The 25,924-nt window shown below is 37.3% G+C and overlaps 1 protein-coding gene across 3 annotated transcripts in view; it reads right to left on the bottom strand.

Moving 5' to 3' along the window:
- The window catches only part of PIK3C2G (phosphatidylinositol-4-phosphate 3-kinase catalytic subunit type 2 gamma), a 301,036-nt gene that overhangs the window by 86,660 nt on the left and 188,452 nt on the right, over positions 1-25,924 (bottom strand). For all 3 annotated transcript variants that reach the window (XM_060112830.1, XM_060112831.1, XM_060112832.1), the window contains 2 exons: positions 18,125-18,281; positions 9,548-9,657 (listed from right to left, as the gene is read on the bottom strand). In XM_060112830.1, the coding sequence (XP_059968813.1) occupies positions 9,548-9,657; positions 18,125-18,281 (267 nt within the window). The remainder of the gene's footprint in view (positions 1-9,547; positions 9,658-18,124; positions 18,282-25,924) is intronic.

Below are 25,924 nucleotides of genomic sequence, written 5' to 3'. Positions count from 1 at the left end.
ATCTAAGTTTCCTTCTATTCTGAGCTTACTAAAATATTTCCATGAGGAACAGATGTTGAATGTAATCAAACACTGCTTTTCTTGCTTGGCATCTATCAAAGTTACCAAGCAATGCCTTCTTTACAACAAATCAGCCATGTCCTCAAAGTTAAAAATGTAGTTCAATAATGTTTAATAATTTCCCCCTCATTTTTATAAAACTTCAAGCCCATTTATCTTGTTTTGGTATTAGACTTAAAAAAAAATCCAAAAATTTCCATTATTATACATCAATATTGGAAAAAATTTGCTAAGAAGGTTAAAATATGACCCTGATCATTATTCATTTCCACAGTGTTCATTATTTTTAAAGATGTCCTTTGACTTTATGAATTTATGGGTACGTAGTGCAGTATAAAACATTAATTTCTTTCTTCATCAGTAGTTCAAAGACATGAAGGTAATAATAGCAGTAAGAGTATAATACTAATCATGATTTACAGAGACCCTACCATTCTCTCACTCATTCAACAAATAGTTACTGAGCATATTTTATGTGTTGAGGTGGAAAGCTCTAGGATGATAGCATGTACTCACTTTTCATGAAGGTAGGCTTATGAACCATAAATCTTAAGTTCTGATGTACTCACACTCACATAATCTCAACTATGTCTAGGCCTTATTCTTACATTGCCCAGCAGTTAAGATGCAAGAAGACTGGAAATGAAGGATGAACTTTTATGATAAACTTAGAGTTTTAAAGCAGACTTTCATCTAAATGCATCTCCAGTTTCTCAAGTGGCAGATTTAACAGGTCAGTTAAAATAATGTTGCTAAATATGACCCAATTTAGGATTGTGGACCTGAGAGCAGTAAGTTTCAGGCCTCTATGAGGATCTGATTTATCCAAGTGGCAGCTCTCTGATTTATCTATTTTAATGGCAGCTTCAGCTGGATTATGCTTTGGAGTATCCTTATGTTATAAATCCAAAGCAGCATCTAGAAGGATGCAGCTCTCAAATTTCCTAAGGAAATCCCCCAGGCAGTCTTGATAAACACTTCTAACTTCCTGCTAGGCACTGTTCTTTGTACTGGGACATAGAGGTGAAGGAGAGAAATCAGATTTCTGCCCTCAGGGAGTATATATCCTTTGGAAGGCACTGCACTAAATGCCTTATGTTAATCTTTTCATCCTTAGAGGTGAGCAGTAAAATTATCTTGGCAACAGATAAGAAAAAGACCTCGAGAGGTTAAATGCATACCAAAGGTGACATCATTTAGAAAGTAGCAAGGAAAAATTCGAACACATTTAGAAAGTCTTTGCTCTCATTGTGGATTATTTATAATGAACTGTCTTCCAACTTTGTCTTTAAGTGAGAAATAAGCCAATAAATGAGTATGGAATTCCCAGGTGGAACAAAGGCACTAAAACAACGATCCTTTAATTTTTACATAGGAATAACCCTTAGGCAGAAAAAAAAAAAATTAACAGTATTTCTTGCATCTAGGGAACACAGTCCAAAGGGGCATATATTAAGATAAAATTTCTTAAGCCATAGGTCCCATCTTAAACATGTGTACAAATTCTATTCTACTTCAGAACAGATGTACCTTTTTATAGGATACAAATATTTTAAATTGCTTATCATCAGAAACAACTGCTATTAATAGGTTTCCTAGCTATGTGTGTGTGAATGGGCAATGGAGTTTATCAGTCTCAGAAAACTGGGTTAAATCCAGGAGGTCGAATCTTTCACGTCAGGTTTAGCCTATAGGCAGATTTGTTTCCTCAGGTTAAATATTTTATTTTTTTAATTCACATGTATATTAATATGCGACTACAAATGGCAAACGTTTCTTATCTTTTTTTTTAAACACCTTCATTAGAGTATAATTGGCAAACATTTCTAACTGCTTCATGAGCTACATCAGAGTAACCATTGAAGAGAGATGCCTAAATGTGTGGAGTGGCGATCAAGAGAAGGTTCTCGGGCAACCCTTGACGGGAATTTCAACAAGAGCATATTTCTGTTGCTGAAGTCGTTGATATCATTTTGCGGTTTGATAGAACACTGACCTATTTCACTGGTCAGTCTCTTTAAGAGTCGCAGGGAAATATTTCTCAAGTGACTTTTTCTGTGAAGGAATTTGCATGAGAATGTTCTTATTTTACCAATGACACTGTAATTTTATCACACATAAATAGAAGAGTTTCAAGTGACTCACACTCCCCATGAACAAATTTCCTTCATCTAACTCTCAAACTTCATTTTTGCTGCAGTGATTTTGGCACATGTAAAGAAGACATTACTTTTCCTTTTCTTTTTTGTATTGGAGTTACTGAGTGTCTAGCTCTGAGAGTCATTCTTAACTATTCAGAGGGAACAGTGAATTAATACAACTTTGTCATAATTTCTTTTATTCCATCAAGAAAAATAATGGTTCAGTGTTGAATTTGTAATCTATAATATATCTGACCAGCACTGTCTCATAGCTAAACCAATAAAATATGCTATCAAGATAATTTCTATTTTGTTACAAATTTATATTGGACCAATAAGCATTCAGAAGTACTCAAAATATTTTTTAACCAAAAAATTAACATTTTAAATGAATTCAATGAATAATCATTGCTGATGCCGTCTTGGTACACAAGTTTTTAAAAAGTTCCTCTCTATGCACTTTTATTTAAAAAAATTCAAGGTTGTCTGACATGGAAAAGAGAGCACTTGATGAATTTGGTTGCATATTTACGTAACATGTATGTACATTTGTGTGAAGACAAAAATTTAAGCTTCATGTTCTAACCTTTTAAATAAAAGATACTAAAAAAGCGCATCTCATGTTAATCCTTGTAGCTTTGATGGCATGGTACCTTAATTTGGGAAACACAACTTTAAGCATTTAGATTTTTTTTACTATTTTCTTTCAACTAATCCAAAAACACTACAGTTAAAGAACATCTATATTATCTGAGATTATGAGTTTTGTACGTAGGACTTTTTTTTTTCCATATGATTTTGTTTAGGGTCCTGGGAATAGCACCCATTATGCAAGAAATCAATTTTGTTCTCTTTTGAACTCATCAGTTCTGCCCGTGATCCAAGAAATTCAATTAGCTTTCAATCGTTTCATCTAGGAAACATAGTTGATGACTAGACCATGCCATTCCCTGGGATTATTGATAGAATCAAAGGAAGTAACATATAAAAAGCTATTGGAAATAGAATAATATTATGCAAATATTATTTCAGAAAGCTTACTACCAAATAAGTAAAAAAATGAATATATATATGAGCCCAAAAGGTAGTAAACTACAGATAGAGAGATACAAAGGAAAACACATGTACAGATTTATGGTTCTGTGGAAATTGACTTGTGGTAAACTCTTTTGAAATCCTCTTTCCAATCCTTTTGAAAGAGATGTTAGGGATTAAAACAAGAGGCAATTTTAGAGTTTCTTATCTTTTTCTCTTTTCTTTTCACTTTTTCTCCTGCTTCATAGTTTAGAACTTGGCTTAAAAAATGAGATTTTGCTGTTTTCCAAGTTGAAGTTTCAAGTCTTCATAATTCATCTACAAGGTCAGGAAGTCTTATGCAAATGTCATCACAGGCCCCTAACTACATACAAACAAGAATTCCAGGCTCCATGGCTTTGAATACAATAAGTAATTCCTACACTTTCTTATGGAGGCTCCTTATAAAATTTAGCAAAATCAGAGCAAATGGAATAAAGAAAGTAGGGAAATATTGATGGGCTGTTCTTACTATGTATAAGTACTATGCCAGTGAAATGACATTCCAGGCTTCTATCCTTACCTCCCCTCCAAAAGCTACCTTATTTTATTGATGTATTGTAAAAGCTGTCATATCTGCAGTTTTAAAAATGTAGTTTAAAAAGTCAATTTAGTTCAAATTAGTGCTTATAATGAAATTTTTTTAAGTGGGAAACTATCACAATGAAAGGAGAAATGCCACTTATTTTAACTTTCCCTTTGAATCTGCTTTCTTCATTTAAGGAAAGTTGGACGTCATGATTGTTAGTTCCTCTAGGTTCTGTTTTTTTGTTTGTTTTTTCTTGTATTTATTTCTGTAGGTATCAACGGTTAAGCTAAGGCAAAGAAAAACTTTGACCCATATTTATGGAATTACAACAGTCCATGAGATGACAATTTGAAAAGTACTAAAAAAAAAATCAAGAAACTTTAATGATAAAAGAACCCAGGGATCTGCATTCCTGTCCTATACTCTGTTTCTCAATTCTGAAGAGAAACCAGATAGAAAGCCATTGAATTATGTTTTGAGACATTTGAGCATAAAGAGTCTTGTCTCACCCTATAGCTGTGAGAAATAAACAAGAAGGAATGCAGGGAAAACTGGGAATTTCTGGCATTGTGTCTGCACACTATAGGTGGCTCAGAGACTCTGACTCCTGTCTTTGTGAAGTCCAGAAGCACTCTCTCTGGATGCTATCAACATTTTCAGCAGCTTCACAGTTGTACTTGTTGGGACAGTCACTGTGCCTGCTCTTCCTGATGGCCCCTCATAATTAAGACTGTTCTTTCTAAAGCTCAAAGTTCAGAGAAGAAGCTCCAGGCTGTTCTTTGTGAAGGGGTGGCCCATGTTAAGAATAAGGATGGGCAACAGAATCCATGATGGCTTGGCATGAAGGACCCTGTCCAGTAGGGTCAAAGGCAACCAGTTAAGTCAATTAGACTGTCTCTCTCTGGAATTTATATCAGAGAATACTGGCCAGTAGGCAAAAAGAAGTAGAATATGATAGGTAGAGATAAGCAGAGGAGAAGGTCTTCATTTCCTTTAGAAACTGGCCAGGCCACATTGGTTTCTGGAATTTGTTAGGTTACAGTTTGAGTCCATGTATACCATTTTCCCCAAGGATACCAGACAGAATCTAGTTCTTGCTATCAAAATACTTCACTAATGCAAATAATTTGTTATTCTGAAGTTTGGAGTTTTGTTTTGCTTCAAGCTGTCTTCAAGCTGCTCTTCTCTTTAGCTGAAGAGCAGGGGATCTTACACTTACTAACCCAAAGAATCTGCCTGGCAGGCCAAATGGAATATATGGGAATACATGGAAAATTTCTTCTCACATTTCCGGAGGAGGAAATGGGTAAAGTAAAAAGCATAATCTGCATGTGGGAGGGGAGGTAGGCCAGGAAATTTAGGCTTAATGATCCAAGACTGGTCTGTGAAATAGGTTATCTGTTTCTAAAGACAGCTAACCCAAGGTGTGAGAGTGACTGAAAATTCTGAAATAACCCATTTGGACGGCATTTTAATATGTGGTTGCCTTTGTTGCCTAGCAGTGGGCTCAGCAGAGATATTACATGATAATATCAATTTGCAGGGACTGAGTCATGATACTTTCTTGACTCTATTCAACAGAACTCAGTTGCAAGGGGAGTAAAAAAAGTAAGGGAAGAAGAGAGAGGAGTTGGCAATGATGTGAAAAACCTTTGCGTCCAGTAAACCAATTTTATTTTCATTTTTCTCTAAATGCCATTCATTGTAATATAATTTTTTAATGCCATGCAGAGTACAGCATCCTCTGAAACTCTTATGATCAGCTCTTAACCCAGAATGTGAATACCCAAGAGTGAAGTAAGATCCTGTATTATTCATAAATAGAGGACTCCCTCAGAGACGCAGGAAAAGCCATTTCTTTCTTTCAAGTCTCAAACAGGGTCAAGAGGGGCAGCCTCTTAATGCTAATACTGTGGTCCGGACTAGGGCACTTAAGGTATCCATCCACACATGCTGTGTCTCAGATGGTTTAGTCATTCATGACCCAGATCTGTGAGCTTAGTGGCGGTGGTGGGAGTAGGTGGATTTCCATCTTATTTTTATCTGTATCTTAGTAGTATCCGAATAAAAAGTGGCATGAAACACTTTTAGCTTTTCAGAACAAAGAGAACAAGGTATTTAAATATACAGGGCCTCTCAAAAGTATATCCGAGTTAATGACACTCATTGAAGCACCAAGACCAACGTTGGATCCATTAATGAACTTGATTTCTTTTATGGTAAATTATGTGCACTAACATCTACACTTCAAGTTTTTCCTTAAGTTTTGATATCCATATAATGTCAGAGAACATAGCTTAAGGTAACAGTATTGTTTACACAGAAAAGTAAACAAGTGCACATAATTTTTAAGGCTCCCTTATTATTTTTAATTCAGCAGCCTACTTTTATAAATTCACTCTATACATTGTTTAGGTATTAACAAAAGAAATACTGTATAATTTTCTTTAGAATTTTAAATATCTAAATAACAGGGAGTTTAAGTAACTTTTTTAAATGGTAAAGAATCACAGTCACATTCAACTGAGGCTTCTTGAACCTTGATAATAGGTTCTTCAAAGTGCTGGATGGAATGTGTGATAGAAAAGATCCTCAACATTTGATCTACATATGCTGACCAAGGAACTTAGAGAAGAGTTGAAAAGGAAATCTCAAAACATATTAAATCATATCTAAAAAATAAAGGTACATAATTGAGATTTTAGGATAAAAGATACTACTGAGACAGACTCTTGGAAATAAATGGTAGGGTGAGTCTCATGGGAGATTTCTCTGAAAAGAAAAGTGGAAAACAATATAGAGATGTTCAAGGCACCTGGTAATGGGCCAAAACAGAAAAAAGAAAGAAGGTGACGTCTTTGGCATCATTAGTCAAATTATCCCATGGGGGTCTCCCAGGGCAGTCGTGATAGCAGATCCTGAACCAAACACCCAGGGGACACTTGGTGGTAGCACAGAGATAATAGTTCTGGGAAGGGACTCTGTCCACCAAGGCTCAGGTTATTCAGGAATGAGGATTGGTGCCCAAGGAAGGTTATAGGGTCACCTTGGTGAAACTGCAGCTAACATGGGCTCTGAGGAACCTTGAGAAAACTGTGGTCTGAATTATGAAGCAGCACATCTGCGGAAGCCTGCATATGGGAGGGGTGGATTTGAGCACACAGGGTAGAATTTAAGACCCCACACTCTGGAGCATGACTCCTGGATTCGAATTGTGGCTTTGTCTCCTGCCGGCTGTATCCTCTGGTAAATCATTTTATTTCTCTGGGGTCTCAATTTCCTAATCTAAAAATGTAGATAAAAGTGATATCACCTCATAGACTTGTTATGATGATTAAATTAGTTACTGTATGAAAAGTACTTAGAGTAAGGCTTGAAATACAAGAAGCACTGTATTAAATGTTAGCCATTGTTATATGACTTCTATACACGTAAATGTTTCATGTTTAAATTGTATTTTCTGTTAAACTTTTAAATATATTTTAAGGGACTAGAACTTGTTTCACATTCAGATACTTTTGGACTTTTGGAAGTGGGGAAGCAGGACTATGTCCCCTGCTTTACTTGGGACACACTGATATAACCAACAAGCATATTTACATAGGTGATATACTAGACAGTATGTAATTCAGTAATAATGTGGAGGGATGGGACTCTGGCAGACAAATAAAGCCTATTTACCTTTTTCCTGTGGCTGTGGCCTGAAAGAGCTTTTTTTATCCAATATATAGTTTTTTCCTTTGTTTTAAATTGCAGGAGGGATAATTTGTGAACTGCAGCACTATAACTGCTTCGTTCAAGCAATGACATATCAAACACAGGTTGCAGCCCGATCACGTTTTCAACCTCCACCTTTCCTGGCCCTCTCTATGCTCCTCCCCTATCTCCCTACCCTGTCTCAATGACATGTCAATAATTGTGCCTGCCTTACTGCCGCCCACTATAAAGAAAGGCATCCCGGTCCGACCCTGATGGGATAGCCCGAGGGGACTATTTTTGGTACCATGTTAACCCACCCACCTCGGGTACAGTTAACTGGACAAGGGATGGCAGCTAGACTGAAAGGCTGATTCCTACTCATGAGATCCCCAGAGCTCTCTTGAACTCCGAGGGACCTTCCAGGCTCTGTGAGAGATGTCCTTCTTCTTTTCCTGAGGTAGGCTGTCAGCCCTTCCTTGGGATTTCTCATACAAGTCCCTCATCCCCATTAGTTGAGGTAACTTGAGAGTCCCTCATCCTTGAAACCAAGGATCTGAAACACTTCTGCCAGTTTTCAAGCAAGAGCCTTTGGCCACAGACAGTTGTCAACTAATATTTGTAGTTTTCTAAGTGGATATAAACAAAAGCTTCTTTCAGAGGTAACTTTACTAGTAAAGGGCATTTTCAAGACTCAAAAAACCTACCAGACTCACCGAAAGAATTTCTAATGGTAGAATTTCAGAAACAAACCAGATAGCAGGAAGGAATATTTTTGGCAGGGGCTCTGCCTGGAGTTCCTTAATCATATATACTTTCCAATGGTAAATGTTGAAAAAACCCTAGAGCATGCGATCAAAGTCTTAGCTTTGGGCCCTAGTCCTAGCTCTATTTCTTACTACTTCTTTTAATCGTGGGCAAGCCTCTTAATTCTTTGGATCTCGGTTTTCTAGTTTGCATATTTATTTTCAGAATAAATTAACTATAAGGGCTCTTCCAGCTCTAATATTCTGTGATTCTGTCATATTGCTTCTACTCAACCACAAGAGCAGCCTATACATTCAAGTTCATGAAACAGAGATTCCTTGCAAAAGTGAAATTCTCCAAGTGTTTAGGACATGCATCCCCATGAACTCCCCTGACTCCCTTGGAATGGAGAAAGATTCTGCACTATATATTCTGGAAAAAGGAGAGAAAAGTAATACCTGTGTGGGAACTGTAAGTACTGTTTTCTTCAAAAGGACAGAGCATATATCTATTAAAAAATACAATTTGTGTTTCCAAATTTCCAGTTGAAAATATTAGAAAAATTAAAAATTAGACTCAAATAAGTTTCAATATCAAGAAATTATAGGAAAGAGCACTGTATTTCTCTACTTAAAATATTTACTAGGATAATAGTTACAGCTAACATTTATTAAGCACCTAAAATTTGCTAGCAATTATGCTATCCATTCAAAAACTGAAGTTCAAAAGAATCTTATATTATAAAATGCACCACCCTTCTGACAATAATTTTGAGTCTAACCGACCATCACTGTGCTGTGCCCAGACTCTGAACTTGATGTACGCTAGTGTTGCCCCAGACTTGCTTAATAAAAACTGTATTAAAAATAGAAGATAGTCACCAAATATTCCAATATTTGTATCATTATAGAGATTAAATTAGTGAGAATTTCAGAAACAAAAGTGAAATTAGTGAGTCCATATCTCATCATAAATCTCTTTTTTCCAAATTGTTTTTCTGGACATAGTTCAAGTAGAACAGCCAATTTATTTATGTCAGCTCTTGCTCTTTTCAATGACCTCTTATTGAGTAATGTATTATATGAGGAGGCTGGTTAGCAAACCATAGCTTGCTACAGAAACACTGACTCAGGCCTTCTGCTAGACATTCACATTGCTCCTTTTCTATCCCTTGGGAAACAGACACAAACTTTTGTAGAAATGACAGCTTCATACCAATGACTGTTCACCCTAAAATCATCTCAAATGTGAAACATGTGTCTGTATTCATTCATACTCACACATTCACTGCTAATCTTACTTGGTAAAATGACTTGTCGCTTCCAGGTCTGTGTCTTGTGGACGAAGGTTATTATACACATATTTCAGGTCTTGGATTCCACTTAGCTCAGGCAATCCTGCATGTAGCATCTTAGAAACACAAGCAAACACACAAACAAAACAAAATAAATAAAACAGAAACAAAAAACCTCAGAATAAATGTAAATCGAATCTCCATCTTGTCTTCTTGTTGAAGAGACATACTCAGCATGGGAAAATAGAAATAATAAGAGCTCTAATGTCAGAATTTCTGGACCCATCATTTAAAATCTAAATGATCTTTAAAAAGTCTCTTAATCTGTTTGAACCTCTATTTTCACATTTTTAAAGTGGATATAAAAATATCAAAGAAAAGATATCCAACATGTTCTGGGAGAATCAAATGCTAATGAATAAGAAAGAGCTCTATACATATAAATTATAACACAAAAATTATATCACAATACCTATTTTCAAGAAGAAAAACTTAATGTCCTAAAACCTGTAAGTGAAGTGTCCAGGTCAAATGGTGTGTAAAGACAGAGAATAAAACTCGTCTTTCTGGTTCTTAATCTTAGGCTCCATTCCTTTGCTTTTTTTTTTTTTTTTTTTTTTTGCTGTATGCGGGCCTCTCACTGCTGTGGCCTCTCCCGTTGTGGAGCACAGGCTCCGGACACACAGGCTCCGCGGCCATGGCTCGCGGGCCCAGCCGCTCCGTGGCATGTGGGATCTTCCGGGACAGGGGCACGAACCCGTGTCCCCTGCATCGGCAGGCGGACTCTCAACCACTACGCCACCAGGGAAGCCCCAATTCCTTTGCTTTTTAATCTTATGTTCTTTCATGACTCTATGACTCATACTACAAGAACACAATTTTCCCTAGTTAAGCGGTGACTGAATTTACTAAAAGTTATTAAAACAATGAAACAATTAAAGATTAAATTGTACAAAGGCTCAGGTATTTTTTCTGCTAAACTTTGGAAAAATACTTCCCTTAAATTACAGTGTAGATTGAAGGGATAATATTCTCTTTGCTTATAGGCAAACATCTTAGGAAAAAAATAGATCTTTCTGAGATAAATTTGAACTCTGAGGAAAAAAAGAATATCATCAGTGTATCTCATGACTAAAATAAGTTATTTCTTACTCTGGGAACAGAGGCACTTTTACAGCAGTGGGAAGTTAAGAACAATGCTGTTGATCCTAAAAAGAATAGATAAACTGAGAATACAGCAATGGAGAATGGGTGAAGTTGTGATTGACTTGATGAAGTTCAAGTGAGAAAAATGGGTTTGAAACTGTTTTCCTTTCCTACTCTTCCCACCCAGACTGAGGGGATAGCATATATAGGTGGACAGAGGAGAGCAAGATACCTTCCATTTGTTTGCAGAAGAGATCCAGGATAGCTTTTTGGAACATTGGGTATGCTGTGGGTGAGCGACAAGAGATGGGGCTGAAAAGGCAAGTAGTGCAGGATGTTTTAGCAATCGGAAAGGTTTTGTACTTTGTCCCAATGGCAAGGAAAGTTCTTTTAGTGTTTTAAAATGAGCATTAAAAGAATGAATTGTGTTTGAGAAAGATCATCATGGTTATATGTGAAAAATAGATGAAAGTGCAGCCAAATAAGAGGCTGGACTAGTAGACTGTTTAGGAATGAAGAAAAGTTATTAGATTTTAAATATATGTAGGAAGTAGAATTGAGAAAACTGGGTGATTGGATATATTTGGAGGGCTGGGTGGGGTCTAAAGTATGAGTATAGATTTGGGAGTCATTAGCAAGCAGATAGTAATTGAAACCATGGGAATGGATTAGGTAGTCTTGGGAAGTTGTCAGCTGTCTTTCCTCATGGATGTCTTTCCAATGGATGATATCAGATTCATGATATCTAAATATGAGTAAATTTTCTTCTCCCATAAACTCTTCCTCTTTTTCCTGTTTCATATTTCACTGCCATCATTGTCCAAATAACAAGAAATTCATATCTTCTTTGATTCTCTTTTTCTTGATTCCCAATGTCAATTACTTAATTCTATAAAAACCCTCTCAACAGTCTCATGTATTCATTCCCTTTTCCACTGCAATTATTGTCCTAGTTCAGCTCCTCATCTTCATTTGCTTAGATAACTTGAATAGCCCTTTTCTAGTTCTTCAATTGCTACTTCTCTAATTACATAATTTCTGAGTTATTTGTCTAAAATCCAAGCTAGATGATGGTACTCCCTTCATCAAAAACAAAGAAACTTCTAGGTTCTCAGGTGACTATATATAAAGTCCAAAATGTTCATTCTGTTCTAAATACCTTTCTTAATCTACCTGCGATCTATTACTTCAACCTCACCGTCTACATAGGTCTCCATCTGTGCCACAGCCTGGGTGCACTTGATTCCCCCCATTTCCCACACATGTCATGCCCACGCTCTTTAAGCCTCCACAGACACTTATACTTTTCTTTCAGCCAGGATCCCTTTCCTCTCCTTCCTTGTCAATTGAAATTCTTTTTGAAGGCTCATTTCAAATACATCTTCCTCCTTGAAAGCACCACAGATACTCTTGATAAGATTTTATAACTTGCTTTCTTTGTACAGTAATCCTATTTTGGTTACATGTCTTTCATAGTATTTATTTCTGCCTAGCTTTAACTTCGTTTTGTCATGTGTATGTTCGTCACGTTAGATTTTAAGTTCTTTGAGAACATAAATTCGGGTTTTATTCCATGTTGAATTGCCTAAATTGTTAACGTGGTGCTTTTTAAGTAGTTAAACTTAATGAATGTCTGTGAAATAATGATTGCATGAGCGAATGAATGAAAATATATCTGTCAGGCATTTAAAATCTATAGATAGCAAGTTCAACCCCAACTAATAAACTTAAAATCAAACATAGGGAGATAACACTGCCAACAGCAACTAGAGTCTAGATTAGGTTTTATCTTATTAGTTCTGTACTTAGAGTTCTAGAGACATGTGTGTATTTATTGTGGCAGTTTCCCCCGTTATCACACTATGACTGTCCATTTACTATGAACAAGCTTCTTCCCTAGATATGAATTGCTTTCTAGTTTCTCTGGATATTCTGAATTCATACCTGCTCATTTAGGACTCTGTCAAACATTTCCTTGGGAAGTAGACCCTATACTTATCCCTTCCTACTCACACACACACACACAAACACTACACACCAGGTGCCAAGTGCAGATGGCTTCAAACCCAAGTTCTCTCCCTTTCATGTGGCTGATTAAAGGTAACAAGTGCTAACTTTGCCCTTGTTGATGTGCTTCATTCCTTAGAGAGGAGGCTTTGAGTGATGTGAGTGCACATCAGAGTATGATGGCCTCATACCTGGGTCCACTTAGTCAGGTCTGTTCACTGACCCACAGAGATGTGGTTCAAGTGCCTCCCTGGCTTAGATTACATGGGTTATAACTTTAATTGGGGCAGTAAGAAAGGGAAAGGGTGGCTAGTACAGCTAATAAACAGATAAGTTCTTTTTTAAAGAATAGGAACATTAATTTTTTTTTTTTTTACTTCTGCTCTTCCCCTACTAAGTCCAAATCTATTTTGATAGTTATGCTTAGAGAAGCAGACACTCTTTGCCACCATGTAGAGAAGTTAGAAAGATTTCTGCTGGGAAATATCTGATATAAAAATGGGTGCGATAAACATTTTAAACTGGGTGAATGGTCCCTATGTTCTTTGGGAACCTTCAATAATAATTGCTATTGATTTTTTTTTTTTTTTTGCGGTATGCGGGCCTCTCACTGTTGTGGCCTCCCCCGTCGCGGAGCACAGGCTCCTGACGCGCAGGCTCCGGACGCGCAGGCTCAGCGGCCATGGCTCACGGGCCCAGCCGCTCCGCGGCATATGGGATCCTCCCAGACCGGGGCACGAACCCGTATCCCCTGCATCGGCAGGCGGACTCTCAACCACTTGCGCCACCAGGGAGGCCCGCTATTGATTTTTTAATAAGAGAAAAGCTGATGAAATACAGGCTTTTATGTTAGTGAATTCAGCTAGCAACATTCTTTGTTCTCTACAAATGTTTTGGTTTTAAGCAAGATGGGAATTTCATGGATTATTTTCCCCAGGAGTAAACAAAAAGGACTATGAATATGTGGAAACATGCTGCTCTCAACCAAGGCTGAACAATTAACTCCATAGCAGACTCACCAAACACTTGTGGCTCATAATCCTTTGTTAGTGACCATTCATGGAAGGTAGAATTTATGACCCATATCAAGTATTTCTCAAGTTGTAACTAGGTTATGGCACAGTAGATTAACTTCTTTTTAAGTAAGTTAACACAAAAAGAGTTAGTTTGAGAGAGAATTGAGGGAAATATAGATTTCCCACATAGGTAGAAAATAATCTTTTGTTAATTTAAATTTGGTTTTTATTTTATAAGAAGCTCTACCAGAGAAGGTGTGGTCTTGAAACCTTTACTGATGTTTTGGTTATCTACAGAATCCCATAGGAAAAAAATGTGAAGAGAAGAGAATCAAGAGGTAAATAACCAGAAAGAGAGATAATAACACACTGCTGTTTTACATATATTTATTCACTGGTCTAATTGGTCCACATTGTTGCTTATCTCTGTTTCAATTTCTGTAAAAGTTTAAATCTAAGATTATAAGATTAATCTGAATTAGTACCCTTCACTGCCAAAATTTCATTAGCCTAAAAGTCATTCTTGAATAATTAAAACATAGGGAAATTTTTTGCAAACACTATGTACCAGAAACCTTCATCATCTGATTTTAATATTGCTTTATAAGAAATTATTTCAATACTTGATTAAAATACCATATATCTACTTCTTTTAAATGAAATAACATCATACAAACTCTTTAATGACTATTTAATACATGATGACTCACATGCTAAAAGTTTTCTTTTTAGGTAGGTAGAAACATTTATTAAACAAAACATAAAAGCCCACCAATAGCTTTTAGAATCTTTTTTTTTCCAAAAAGCTGTCCTTTCACATTATTTTAACATGCTTACTTGTCATTCAGCATAATTTTACTGTCACCTGAGAAAGAGTATGAAACGATATTTGTGCTTTTCTGCTTCGAGTTTATTTTTGAAACGTCTGTCACTGGTTGAAGTTGTTGTTAGAATATGGTACTTACTCCTAGTATGCAGTTATTTATAGCATTTTAGACATTTAGAAACGCTGGATACCTCATTTGCCTGTGTACATGAATTTTACCTTCCTTATTAAATTAAAAATTTTAAGACCGACTGGTTCTCATATGTTAATGTATCCTCCACAGCTTCTGGCACATATTAAGTACTCAAGAGCTCATGGATTCATGAGTTAGACCCTGCTACAGCCCAAAAGGATATTAGAGTTGATAACTACCTGGATATTTATTATGAAATGGAGTCAAGGTCATGGACTCAGTCTTTGTAGGCTTTTACCCTTGTTATGAATGCAGATTATGAACTATAAGCCATCTCATAATTGCAATATGACCTAATAGAATTGGGAGATAGAATGAAATTCTACCAATATGAATCATTGGCTGTTACTGGAAAGCCAACTTGAAGACGCTGGAGATGGGCAGGACCTTATATATCCAGTTTACATGTGAAGTGACCAAAGTGTCTTTCTAAATGAAGGACTACATGTATATAGTATATTTAGAAATCCATATTTTTCAAGACAGAGAGGAAAGAAGTAAGGTGCATATGCTGTTTGAAAAATGAAACAAGGATCAAAATCAAATCTTCACTGCAACAAGGTCAACATTTATTTAGCATTACCCAATAAAACTTTTCTGCTATGATGGAAATGTTTTATATCTGTGCTATCCAATATGGTACCATGAGCCAGATGTGGCTACTGAGCACTTGAAATGTGGCTAGTGAGAATTAGAAGCTGAATTTTAAATTTTATTCAATGTTAATTAACTTAAATTTAAATAACCAAGTGATTTGGGGATACTGTATGGACAGTGCTCTTATAGGTTAACAAGGCTCTAGTATAATAAATTAATTGGATTCTACTATGTGACAGGTACTGTGCTAAGTGTTTATATTAATTATCTAATAGGGTTATTATGAAATGTAAATCAGTTAATACACATAAAGCACTTAGCATAATGCTCATGCAAAGTATTTACTATTAGGTCATTTATCAGTCCTACAAGGCAGATGCTATTACCTTCATTTAATAGATGAGGAAACATGAGTCCTACTGGAGTTAAGTAACATACCTGAGGAATGTAGCCAGTAAAATGCCAAGCTAGAATTCAAACCCAGGAAGGCCCTGCACCAAGTCTGTGCCCTTAACAGCATCTAGTAGAATTGTCATCTGAAGGCTCTAAACCAGTTATTTTTGATGACTGTATTGACTCCAAACACCATGCTGACTTACAAAAGATGTATTTCTCTCCTACAATTTGCTGCAATTACTAGTGTATGCATGTGCCCAGAGGAACCACCACATTTTTCTCCCAGAAGATATGTCTATCAGATCTTTCTCCTCTTACCCTGACTATCTGGTCTGTCCACTGGACAGTGGAATGAAACATTAAAAAGTCCCCTGTTGTATGGTCACCTTATCTTTGATAAAGGAGGCAAGAATATACAGTGGAGAAAAGACAGCCTCTTCAATAAGTGGTGCTGGGAAAACTGGACAGGGACATGTAAAAGTATGAAATTAGAACACTCCCTAACACTGTATAAAAAAATAAACTCAAAATGGATTAAAGACCTAAATGTAAGGCCAGACACTATCAAACTCTTAGAGGAGAACATAGGCAGAACACTCTATGACATAAATCACAGCAAAATCCCTTTTGACCCACCTCCTAGAGAAATGGAAATAAATACAAAAATAAACACATGGGACCTAATGAAACTTCAAAGCTTTTGCACAGCAAAGGAAACCATAAATAAGACCAAAAGACAACCCTCAGAATGGGAGAAAATATTTGCAAATGAAGCAACTGACAAAGAATTAATCTCCAAAATTTACAAGCAGCTCACGCAGCTCAATATCAAAAAAAACAAACAACCCAATCCAAAAATGGGCAGAAGACCTAAATAGACATTTCTCCAAAGAAGATATACAGATTGCCAACAAACACATGAAAGAATGCTCAACATCATTAATCATTAGAGAAATGCAAATCAAAACTACAATGAGATATCATCTCACACCAGTCAGAATGGCCATCATCAAAAAATCTAGAAACAATAAATGCTGGAGAGGGTGTGGAGAAAAGGGAACCCTCATACACTGTTGGTGGGAATGTAAATTGATACAGCCACTATAGAGAACAGTAGGGAGGTTCCTTAAAAAACTACAAATAGAACTACCATATGACACAGCAATCCCACTACTGGGCATATACCCTGAGAAAACCAGAATTCAAAAAGAGTCATGTACCAAAATGTTCATTGCAGCTCTATTTACAATAGCCAGGACATGGAAGCAACCTAAGTGTCCATCAACAGATGAATGGATAAAGAAGATGTGGCACATATATACAATGGAATATTACTCAGCCATAAAAAGAAATGAAATTGAGTTATTTGTAGTGAGGTGGATGGACCTAGAGTCTGTCATACAGAGTGAAGTAAGTCAGAAAGAGAAAAACAAATACCGTATGCTAACACATATATATGGAATCTAAGAAAAAAAAAAAGGTCATGAAGAACCTAGGGGCAAGACGGAAATAAAGACACAGACCTACTAGAGAATGGACTTGAGGATATGGGGAGGGGGAAGGGTAAGCTGACAAAGTGAGAGAGTGGCATGGACATATATACATGACCAAATGTAAAATAGATAGCTAGTGGGAAGCAGCCACATAGCACAGGGAGATCAGCTCAGTGCTTCGTGACCACCTAGAGGGGTGGGATAGGGAGGGTGGGAGGGAGGGAGATGCAAGAGGGAAGAGATATGGGAACATATGTATATGTATAACTGATTCACTTTGTTATAAAGCAGAAACTAACACACCATTGTAAAGCAATTATACTCCAATAAAGATGTTAAAAAAAAAATTCCCCTGTTGGTCGACAGAGAGTACCCAGGACCATGACTCAGTAGACTCAATGTAGTAAATGTACCACCCTCGAGTCAAGTTGCTAGGAAGTCACCTTACATTTTTGGCTCTCAGTTTCTTAATCTGGAAATAAGCAAGTGATCAAAGGCAGAGATTGGGAGGGAAACCAGGAAAAATCCTTGCTTGTTCTACATCATTGGGTTGCCATAATGTGAAAATGAGATAGTATTTTAAAAATACTTTTGAAAAAATTCTAAAGCACAGTGCAATTGGTATAATATTCTAAATTACTGTCCTTGACCTTTAATCAAAATATACTGAGATAACCCCTGAATACATCAATATTATTGTGAAGAGAAAGGTTTGAGACAATAACTGAACAAATGTTATGAATTATTAAGAAATGTATTTATAAGCTGTACCATAGTACTTTTAGTTTGTTCATTCTATTCTGTTTTGAATAGCTCTTTGGGGAACTCCAAGCCATTAGAAAAGATAGACTACTGAAAGAGAGCCATAAAGGAAGCTTATTATTTCTGTTATTTCCCCAAGGGACTTACCATTTCTAGCAGGTTTAAGAGCAGGCGGCTGTGTCTTCTGACAATATTATAAGCTCGACAGCAAAGCTCCACAAAATCTTGGAAATGCTGTGGGTTTTTCCCACCCTCTGTAATAAAGTACTCCATCTCTGAAGTAAAAATAAAAGGGGCTCTGTCCCTATAAAGCAAAAAAGAACACCAACCATAAGCAGGAAGAGAAATGGTTTGAAGGGTTATATTAGGCAGTGACAACAACTTATTTCCATTTGAAATTTTTTGTTATTTTCTCCCTAATGCATGAGCCTCATTCATTGTAGGACAGCTGGAGAAACTTACTAACTGTAGACTTTGAATAATGTAGCTGAACTGCAACAGAGAAGGAAGGGTAAGTTATTTTACAAAGTTGACCTATATTGGCTCAAATAGTTAATTCCAAGTTATATTTGATGTGAATATTATTCATTAAAATTAATTTAAGGCCAAATTAATAATTAAGGTGAAAGTATATTTATTGCTAAATTTTTAAATGACAGAATAGATCATGTATTTAACCTCATGGTGCTTTTTTCTTTTTTTTTTTTAAACCTTTCTTTTTCCCTTAGATGGTATGCTGACCCTTTAGGTAAAAAGTTTCAGGCAAAAGCTAAGATACAGTGGGCCAACATCAGTCCCGGGATCCCCCTTTTGGGCCCCATAGCCAGGCACCACTGGGACCCTGTCCTGCCCACCAGTGGGTTGGCAGCCTCCTCTTGAGCCAGAGCTGGACAGCCAACCAGATGGGGACCAGCCCTGACTACCTGTGCACCCACAGTAGTCTGCCTCATCACAACAGAAGGGCCCACTCAGCCCACATAAAGGGCACCCCTAGAGCATACAGCTCTGCTGACCAGAGGGTAGTGTGCTGCTGGGCCCCATAGGACATCTCCCACATAAGGCCATTTCTCCAAGGTCAGGAAACATAACTGACTTGCCTAATACTTAGAAATAAACAGAGAATTAGGCAAAATGAGGAGACAAAGAAATATGTTCCAAAGAAGGAACAAAACCCCAGAAGAACTTAGGAAGTGGAGATAAGCAATCTATCCCATAAAGAGTTCAAGGTAATGATTGTACAAATGCTCAACAAATTGGGGAGCATTATTTACAATAGCCAAGATATGGAAGCAACCTAAGTGTCTATCAATAGATGAATGGATAAAGAAGACGTGGTGTATATATAATGGAATATTATTCAACCATAAAAAATAATGAAATCTTTCCATTTGCAACAACATGGATGGACCTAGAGGATATTACACTAAATGAAATGAGTCAGACAGAGAGAGACATACATACAACATGGTTTCACTCACATGTAGCATTTAAAAAACAAAACAAACAAACATAGCAAAACAGAAACAGACTCAGAATCAGAGAACAAAGTGGTGGTTGCCAGAGGGGAGGGAGGTGGGGGGATTAGTGAAATAAGTAAGGGAAATCAAGAGTTACAAACTTCCTGTTATAAAATAAATAACTCACAGGGATGTAATGTATAGCATAGAGAATACAGTCAATAATATTGTAATAATTCTGTATGGTGACAGATGGTAACTAGACATCATGGTGACCATTTTGTAATGTATAAAATATTGAATCACTGTGTTCTACAGATGAAACTAATTATGATGCTGTTAAGTCAGTTATAGTTCAAAAAAAAAAAAGAAAAGCTAAGATATGTAATGACAAGTTCTTTCAGAAGGTAATCTGAAAAAAAAACAGATGTTACCAACTCACTGTGATATGCTTAGTAAGGGAAAAAAGAGGTAACTATATTTCATTTCTGGAAAAGCAGAAAAACAAAGGACCAGAAAGAAGGACCAGAAGATCCTGTTTCCCCTATATTTGTCAGTTTTTTCTCATGTTATTTGAAACACGAAGAGACCTGAGATGAAGTGTTAGTGCTTCTAATAGAGAGAGCAGAGAGAGAGGGCCGCTCACCTGCTCTGTGATGCGGTCTCCCTCACTGAATAAGAGCAAGGATGAGACGGAGTTTCAATACTGATTTGGCCAAAGGTCATCTAGAACAGCAGTCCCCAACCTTTTTGGCACCAGGGACCAGTTTCATGGAAGAGAAATTTTCCACGGACTGGGGAGGGTGGTGGTGGTGGGAGGGGATGGTTTTGGGATGATTCAAGTGCATTACATTTACTGTGCACTTCATTTCTATTATTATTACATTGTAATATATAATGAAATAATTATACAACTCACCATAATGCAGAATCAGTGGGAGCCCTGAGCTTGTTTTCACTTGCCACTCACTGATAGGGTTTTGATATGAGTCTGCAAGCAATTGATTGATTATGGTCTCTGTGCGGTCAAACCTCTCTGCTAATGATAATCTGTATTTGCAGCCGCTCCCCAGCGCTAGCATCACTGCCTCAGCTCCACCTCAGATCATCAGGCATTAATTCTCATAAGAAGCACGCAACCTAGATCCCTCGCATGCACAATTCACAGTAGGGTTTACCCTCCTATGAGAATCTAATGCCGCCTCTGATCTGACAGGAGGCAGAGCTCAGGCGGTAATGCGAGCAATGGGGAGTGGCTGTAAATACAGATGAAGCTTTGCTCGCTCCCCCGCCGCTCACCTCCTGCTGTGCAGTCCGGTTCCTAACAGGCCATGGACTGGTACCGGTCTGTGGCCTGCGGGGTGGGGACCCCTGATCTAGAAGCATTTGAAATGTGAATACAGTTTTGAGTAAAATGTTGTTTAAAACATAAAGATTTTTGAATGAATTGAAGACATTTTAAAATTCGAGCCTAGGGCTTCCCTGGTGGCGCAGTGGTTGAGAGTCCGCCTGCCTATGCGGGGGACACGGGTTCGTGCCCCGGTCTGGGAGGATTCCCACATGCCGCAGAGCGGCTGGGCCCGTGATCCATGGCCGCTGAGCCTGCGCGTCCAGAGCCTGTGCTCCACAACAGGAGAGGCCACAACAGTGACAGGCCCGCGTACCACAAAAAAATAAAATAAAATAAAATAAAAATAAAATAAAATTCAGCCTAGCAACCTAGATATAACTAAGTTCAGTTCAAGCAGTAACTGAGAAAAGTCAAGGATTATTGAGGAAGCCTCTTAATTTTTTGGTTAATTTTATGTATATATGTGTATATATATATATATATATATATGTATATAGTTGTTTGTTTTTTGGCCATGCCGTGGGGCTTGCTGGATCTCAGTTCCCTCACCAGGGATTGAACCTGGGCCTCGGCAGTGAAAGCCTGGAGTCCTAACTTAGGCCACCAGGGAACTGCCAGGATAATTGTGTTCTTTATTGTTGCTATGTTTAGCTATTTTAATAAAAACATAGTAGTGAAACTGCACCTCAGATTGGGTCTTGAACCCACTTGCTGGGACTCGAACCCAGCCTAAACCCAGATTGGGACTTGAACCCCCGAGGCTGGAACTTGAACCCGGCCAAAACCCTGATTGGGACTTGAACCCATGTGACCGGGACTCGAACCTGGCCAAAACCCAGGGTCTTCCAACTGAGATCACACACCTGGTTTCAGGACTTAAGGAAGCTCAGGTTCTTGATGTCTCATCGCAGAAAGAATTCAGTGAGAGACAAGTGATAGGTAAGAAGTGGATTTATTTAGAGAGAAACACACTCCACAGACAGAGTGTGGGCCATCTCAGAAGGCGAGAAAGGCACCAGGGTATGGGGTTGTCAGTTTTTATAGGGGTGGGTAATTTCATAGGCTAATGAGTGGGAAGAGTATTCCAGCTATTTCGGGAATGGGCGGGGATTTCCAGGAATTGGGCCACCGCCCACTTTTTGATCCTTATGGTCAATCTTGGAACTGTCATGGCACCTGTGGGTGTGTCATTTAGCTTGCTGATGTGTTACAATGAGGGTATACTGAGGTTCAAGTTCTAGTAGAAATCTACTTCTCTGCCATCTTGGACCCATTTGGTTTTAATCAGTTTATGTCATGTCCTTGGGCTATGTCATTCTTTCAAAGGTTGTGCCCGGCCCCCTTCCCTCCTGTTTCAGTAGAGCTGGAAATCTCACTAACTGAACTTAGTTAACCAGACCTTTCAGAAGTGTGTATATTCAAATCAGAAAGCCACAACTCAGGTATTTTGTAGCTGATCTGGGGCGGTGGAATCTAATTGCAGGCAAAGTATTTTAATGAAAATAAGTAAGCTACCTCTGTCTGGCTGTGGTTTTTAAATTTTATTGTGTGATCCATGCTACCACTAAATGTCTAGAGGAGAAGCTGATGTAATAATTTCCCCACTTAGCTTTATATTCATTCATTCATTTAATCATTCATTCATTCATTCAAGAAAATTTATTGAGCACCTAGACACTGAGGAATTTCTTAAGAATCAAGTCCAAATTTAAAAATTTTGCTCAAAATTCTTTTATATTTGGCCTACATTGACTTATCTAGCCTGTATGCTATGAATTTACAGCCCTTTACTTTGGCCAAGCTGGGAGCACAGATGTTGAAAACATGAGATACAGCATGGGTTCTAATCCTGGGCCTGCTGTATCTCAGTTTCCTCATCTCTGAAGTGGACAAGCAATACCTAGCTCTTCGAATTGCTGTGAGGATTAACTAAGAACATATACACAAAGGCCTGACACAGAGAGGACTACACACTTGTGAATGGCTATATGAGGTTCTATGCAGAGGGCACAGACTGCAGGCCTGCCAGCCAGGCTTCAAATCATGTTCTACCACTTAGTCGTTCTGCAACCCTCAGCAAGTTCCTTATCCTCTGTGTGCCTCAATCTCTTCCTCTGTAAAATGGGGATAAGAGCATTTGACTACTGGGATTGCTGAGAGGATTAAATGAGTTAAAGCATGTAAAAGTACTTAGAACATAGCCTGGCACATAGTAAACACTCAATAAATTTTAAATACTCTAATTAGTCCCCAAACTAATAAAAATGTTCTAGAGCTGAACCTAGTCGAAGCTAAATCTCCCTTTCTCTTCAAAAATGCCATCTGTAGAATCCCATCTTTCCTTCAAAGTTTAATTTACTCCCAGATCTTCCATGTAACCTCTTTGGTTGCATAAGCCCTTAAGTGTACCTTTGAATTTGGTAGCATTTTTTACATATCACTCACCCACAGAATCATCACTACTGCTAACATTTTTGTGAGTTTTGGCAATATCCTAGACTTCCATAATCAGAATAAAATCTTAATTTTGTATATAAAAGTTTTCCAATTCTTTTTTCTTACTCTCTATACTGTTGTATATTTGCTATATTGAATGAAACTTTTGAAATAATTTTGAAAGAACACTAAATTTTACAACTTCCTGAAATTTTCTTTTCTAACATGATAGATATGCTTTTCTTTTCAATAGAGAAAAGTACGTTTGACCAAAGTGATTTCTCTTAGAAAGTTTTTGTAGTTATGCTTAAGTTCATGTGATAACACATTTCCTTCTTCCATGGTAACCACCATTATAAATCAGATGAAGAAACATTATAGCAGAGAGTCAAATACACAAAGGAAACATATCTGTTAGAGAAAATATAAACTAATAATAATACTGAAGAACCCAAGTTTAGCTGTGTTTAAATTATTACCACAGTTTAAAATGCTGCATCTTTTCTATATGATTTGCATGGCTCACTTCTGAGTAATTTTTAAAAAATAACTCAGAATTAGACTAAAATTTTTCTAGAAATGGAAAGAAGCCTCACGTGTGAAACAGAATCCTATCCCATCCCTAGAGGCTGTAAAAGCTGTAGCTGGTATGTGATTTATCAATCTACTCAAATGTGAACCTAATACTAGGTTGCAGAATTAGTGTACTGGAGCCTGTTTCTGAAGTTTAAGCAGGACTTATAAACCTGAGATATAAATTGGCTGTGGCAAGAGGGAAGATTGGAAATGATTTGATCTCTTAGAATATATACTGTGTTGCATTCTGAATAAAATGTTGAAAATCTCTCATATATAGCTGTGCAAATAAACCAGAAATTTCCTGTTGTGACTATTTTTTTTCTTTTCCAGATAAGTAGTTTTACTATTACCTGCCTAAGTCCTAACTATTCATGCTTCTGTACCTTTTACCTGTATAGTTTCCCACTTCTGGACATCTTTTCTATTTCTCTCTCTCTCACCTGATGTCATAATACTAAGGGATCAGGATCAAAAATTTTTTCTTTTAAGAAGCCTTCTTTTTTTTTAATCCCAAAGGCTATGCATTTATTCCTTTCTAAATGGTATATAATTTCATTTTAGGACAATTAAATATGTGTTTGCATTAATGAATATATTAAATGAAAAAATTATTGAAATGGAGAACAAATTAGTAATTGCCAGGGGTTAAGGATAGAGGGGGATCAGGGGTTGAGAGGGAAGTGGGGTAACATGAAGCATCCTGGGGATGATGAAGCTGTTCTGTATCTGGATGGTATCAATATTAATAAGCTGGTCATGATATTGTACTGTAATTTTATAAGATGTTACCATTGGGGGGAACTGGTAAAGGGCACATAGGATCTCTTTGTATTACATCTTAAAACTGTATGTGAATCTACAATTATCTCAAAATAAAATGTTTAATTAAAATTTGTATAAGACATCTGGATATAAATATTGATAGAAGCCTTGGATGTAACTGATACCAGTTTGCTGGAGACAGTACATTGAGAAGAGAAAAGGACTAAGATAAATCTTCAGGAATCTGACAGCTAGTGGCTTGGTAGAAGGGAATCATCCTGCATTGAACACTGAGTAGGGGAGAAAAACTAGAGGGTGATGACGCATCATAGAAGGCAAGCAAAAAAGGTATTTTGAAGAAGAAATAGTCAACACTTGAAATCTGCTAAATTAGGTAAAATGAGGAATAAATATTGTTGGGTTTAGCATTATGGTCATCATTGATTTTATCAAGTAATGAAGAATAAAGCCAGATTGAAGTGGTTATGGAATAGGAGGTAAGAAAAGGAGACCAGGAGTTTAGAACCTCCTTCAGGAAGTTTGGGAAGGTGAGCAAAATGGCATAGAAACTAATTTTGGGGGGCAAGGCTAAACTGTGGAGCGATAAGCATATTTCACAGGATTATTTAAAAGAGAGAGGAGGGAATTCCCTGGTGGTCCAGTGGTTAGGACTTGGAGCTTTCACTGCTGTGGCCCAGGTTCAATCCCCGGTCGGAGAACTAAGATCCCACAAGCCACACAGTGTGGCTAGTAAATAAATAAATAAATGGGAGAGGAACGCAAGGAAAAATGAATTATTGATAGCATAATGTATGTAAGAAGATGGGAGGGAAATGGTTCCAAAGCACAGATGGAGGTATTGGCTTTAGAAATGAAAGACTAATCTTCTGTTATCACAAGAAAGAAGTTTATATGCAGATGTAAGTTTGTGAGTTTTGTATTGAGTACAAAAGCAGGCTCTGTTCTGTTTCTTTTTATTTTTCCCCAAAAAAGTAGGAGGTGTGGTTGTCTGGCTAAAATAAGTAGTAGTAAATAATGGGTTGGAGAGATCTGAGGTTTACCTTGTGAGGATAAGTATTGTGGGATTGCTGGGCTATGAGGATGGCCCATTTGAAACTGAGGACAACATCTGCCCTGTTGCATCAATGCTTTCTTGCAGTGCTAGGCTGCTCAGCGCCACTAGCCCTCACAGTGGAGACTGCCCTATTCTGAAATACATTATTAAGGTAATGGACCAAGCATGCTAACTGTAATGGATGCGCTCTGAAATAGCAGAGGTGCTGTATCGTTAAAATGAGCATTTTTTCATTTACTGAACTATTCCTTAAACAAATATGTACATACTTGAAAAATGAATGATGT

This window comes from Mesoplodon densirostris, chromosome 11, assembly GCF_025265405.1.
Source record: "Mesoplodon densirostris isolate mMesDen1 chromosome 11, mMesDen1 primary haplotype, whole genome shotgun sequence".
In the NCBI taxonomy this organism is placed as follows: domain Eukaryota; kingdom Metazoa; phylum Chordata; class Mammalia; order Artiodactyla; family Ziphiidae; genus Mesoplodon; species Mesoplodon densirostris.
This window is presented reverse-complemented; position numbering and strand designations above follow the sequence as displayed.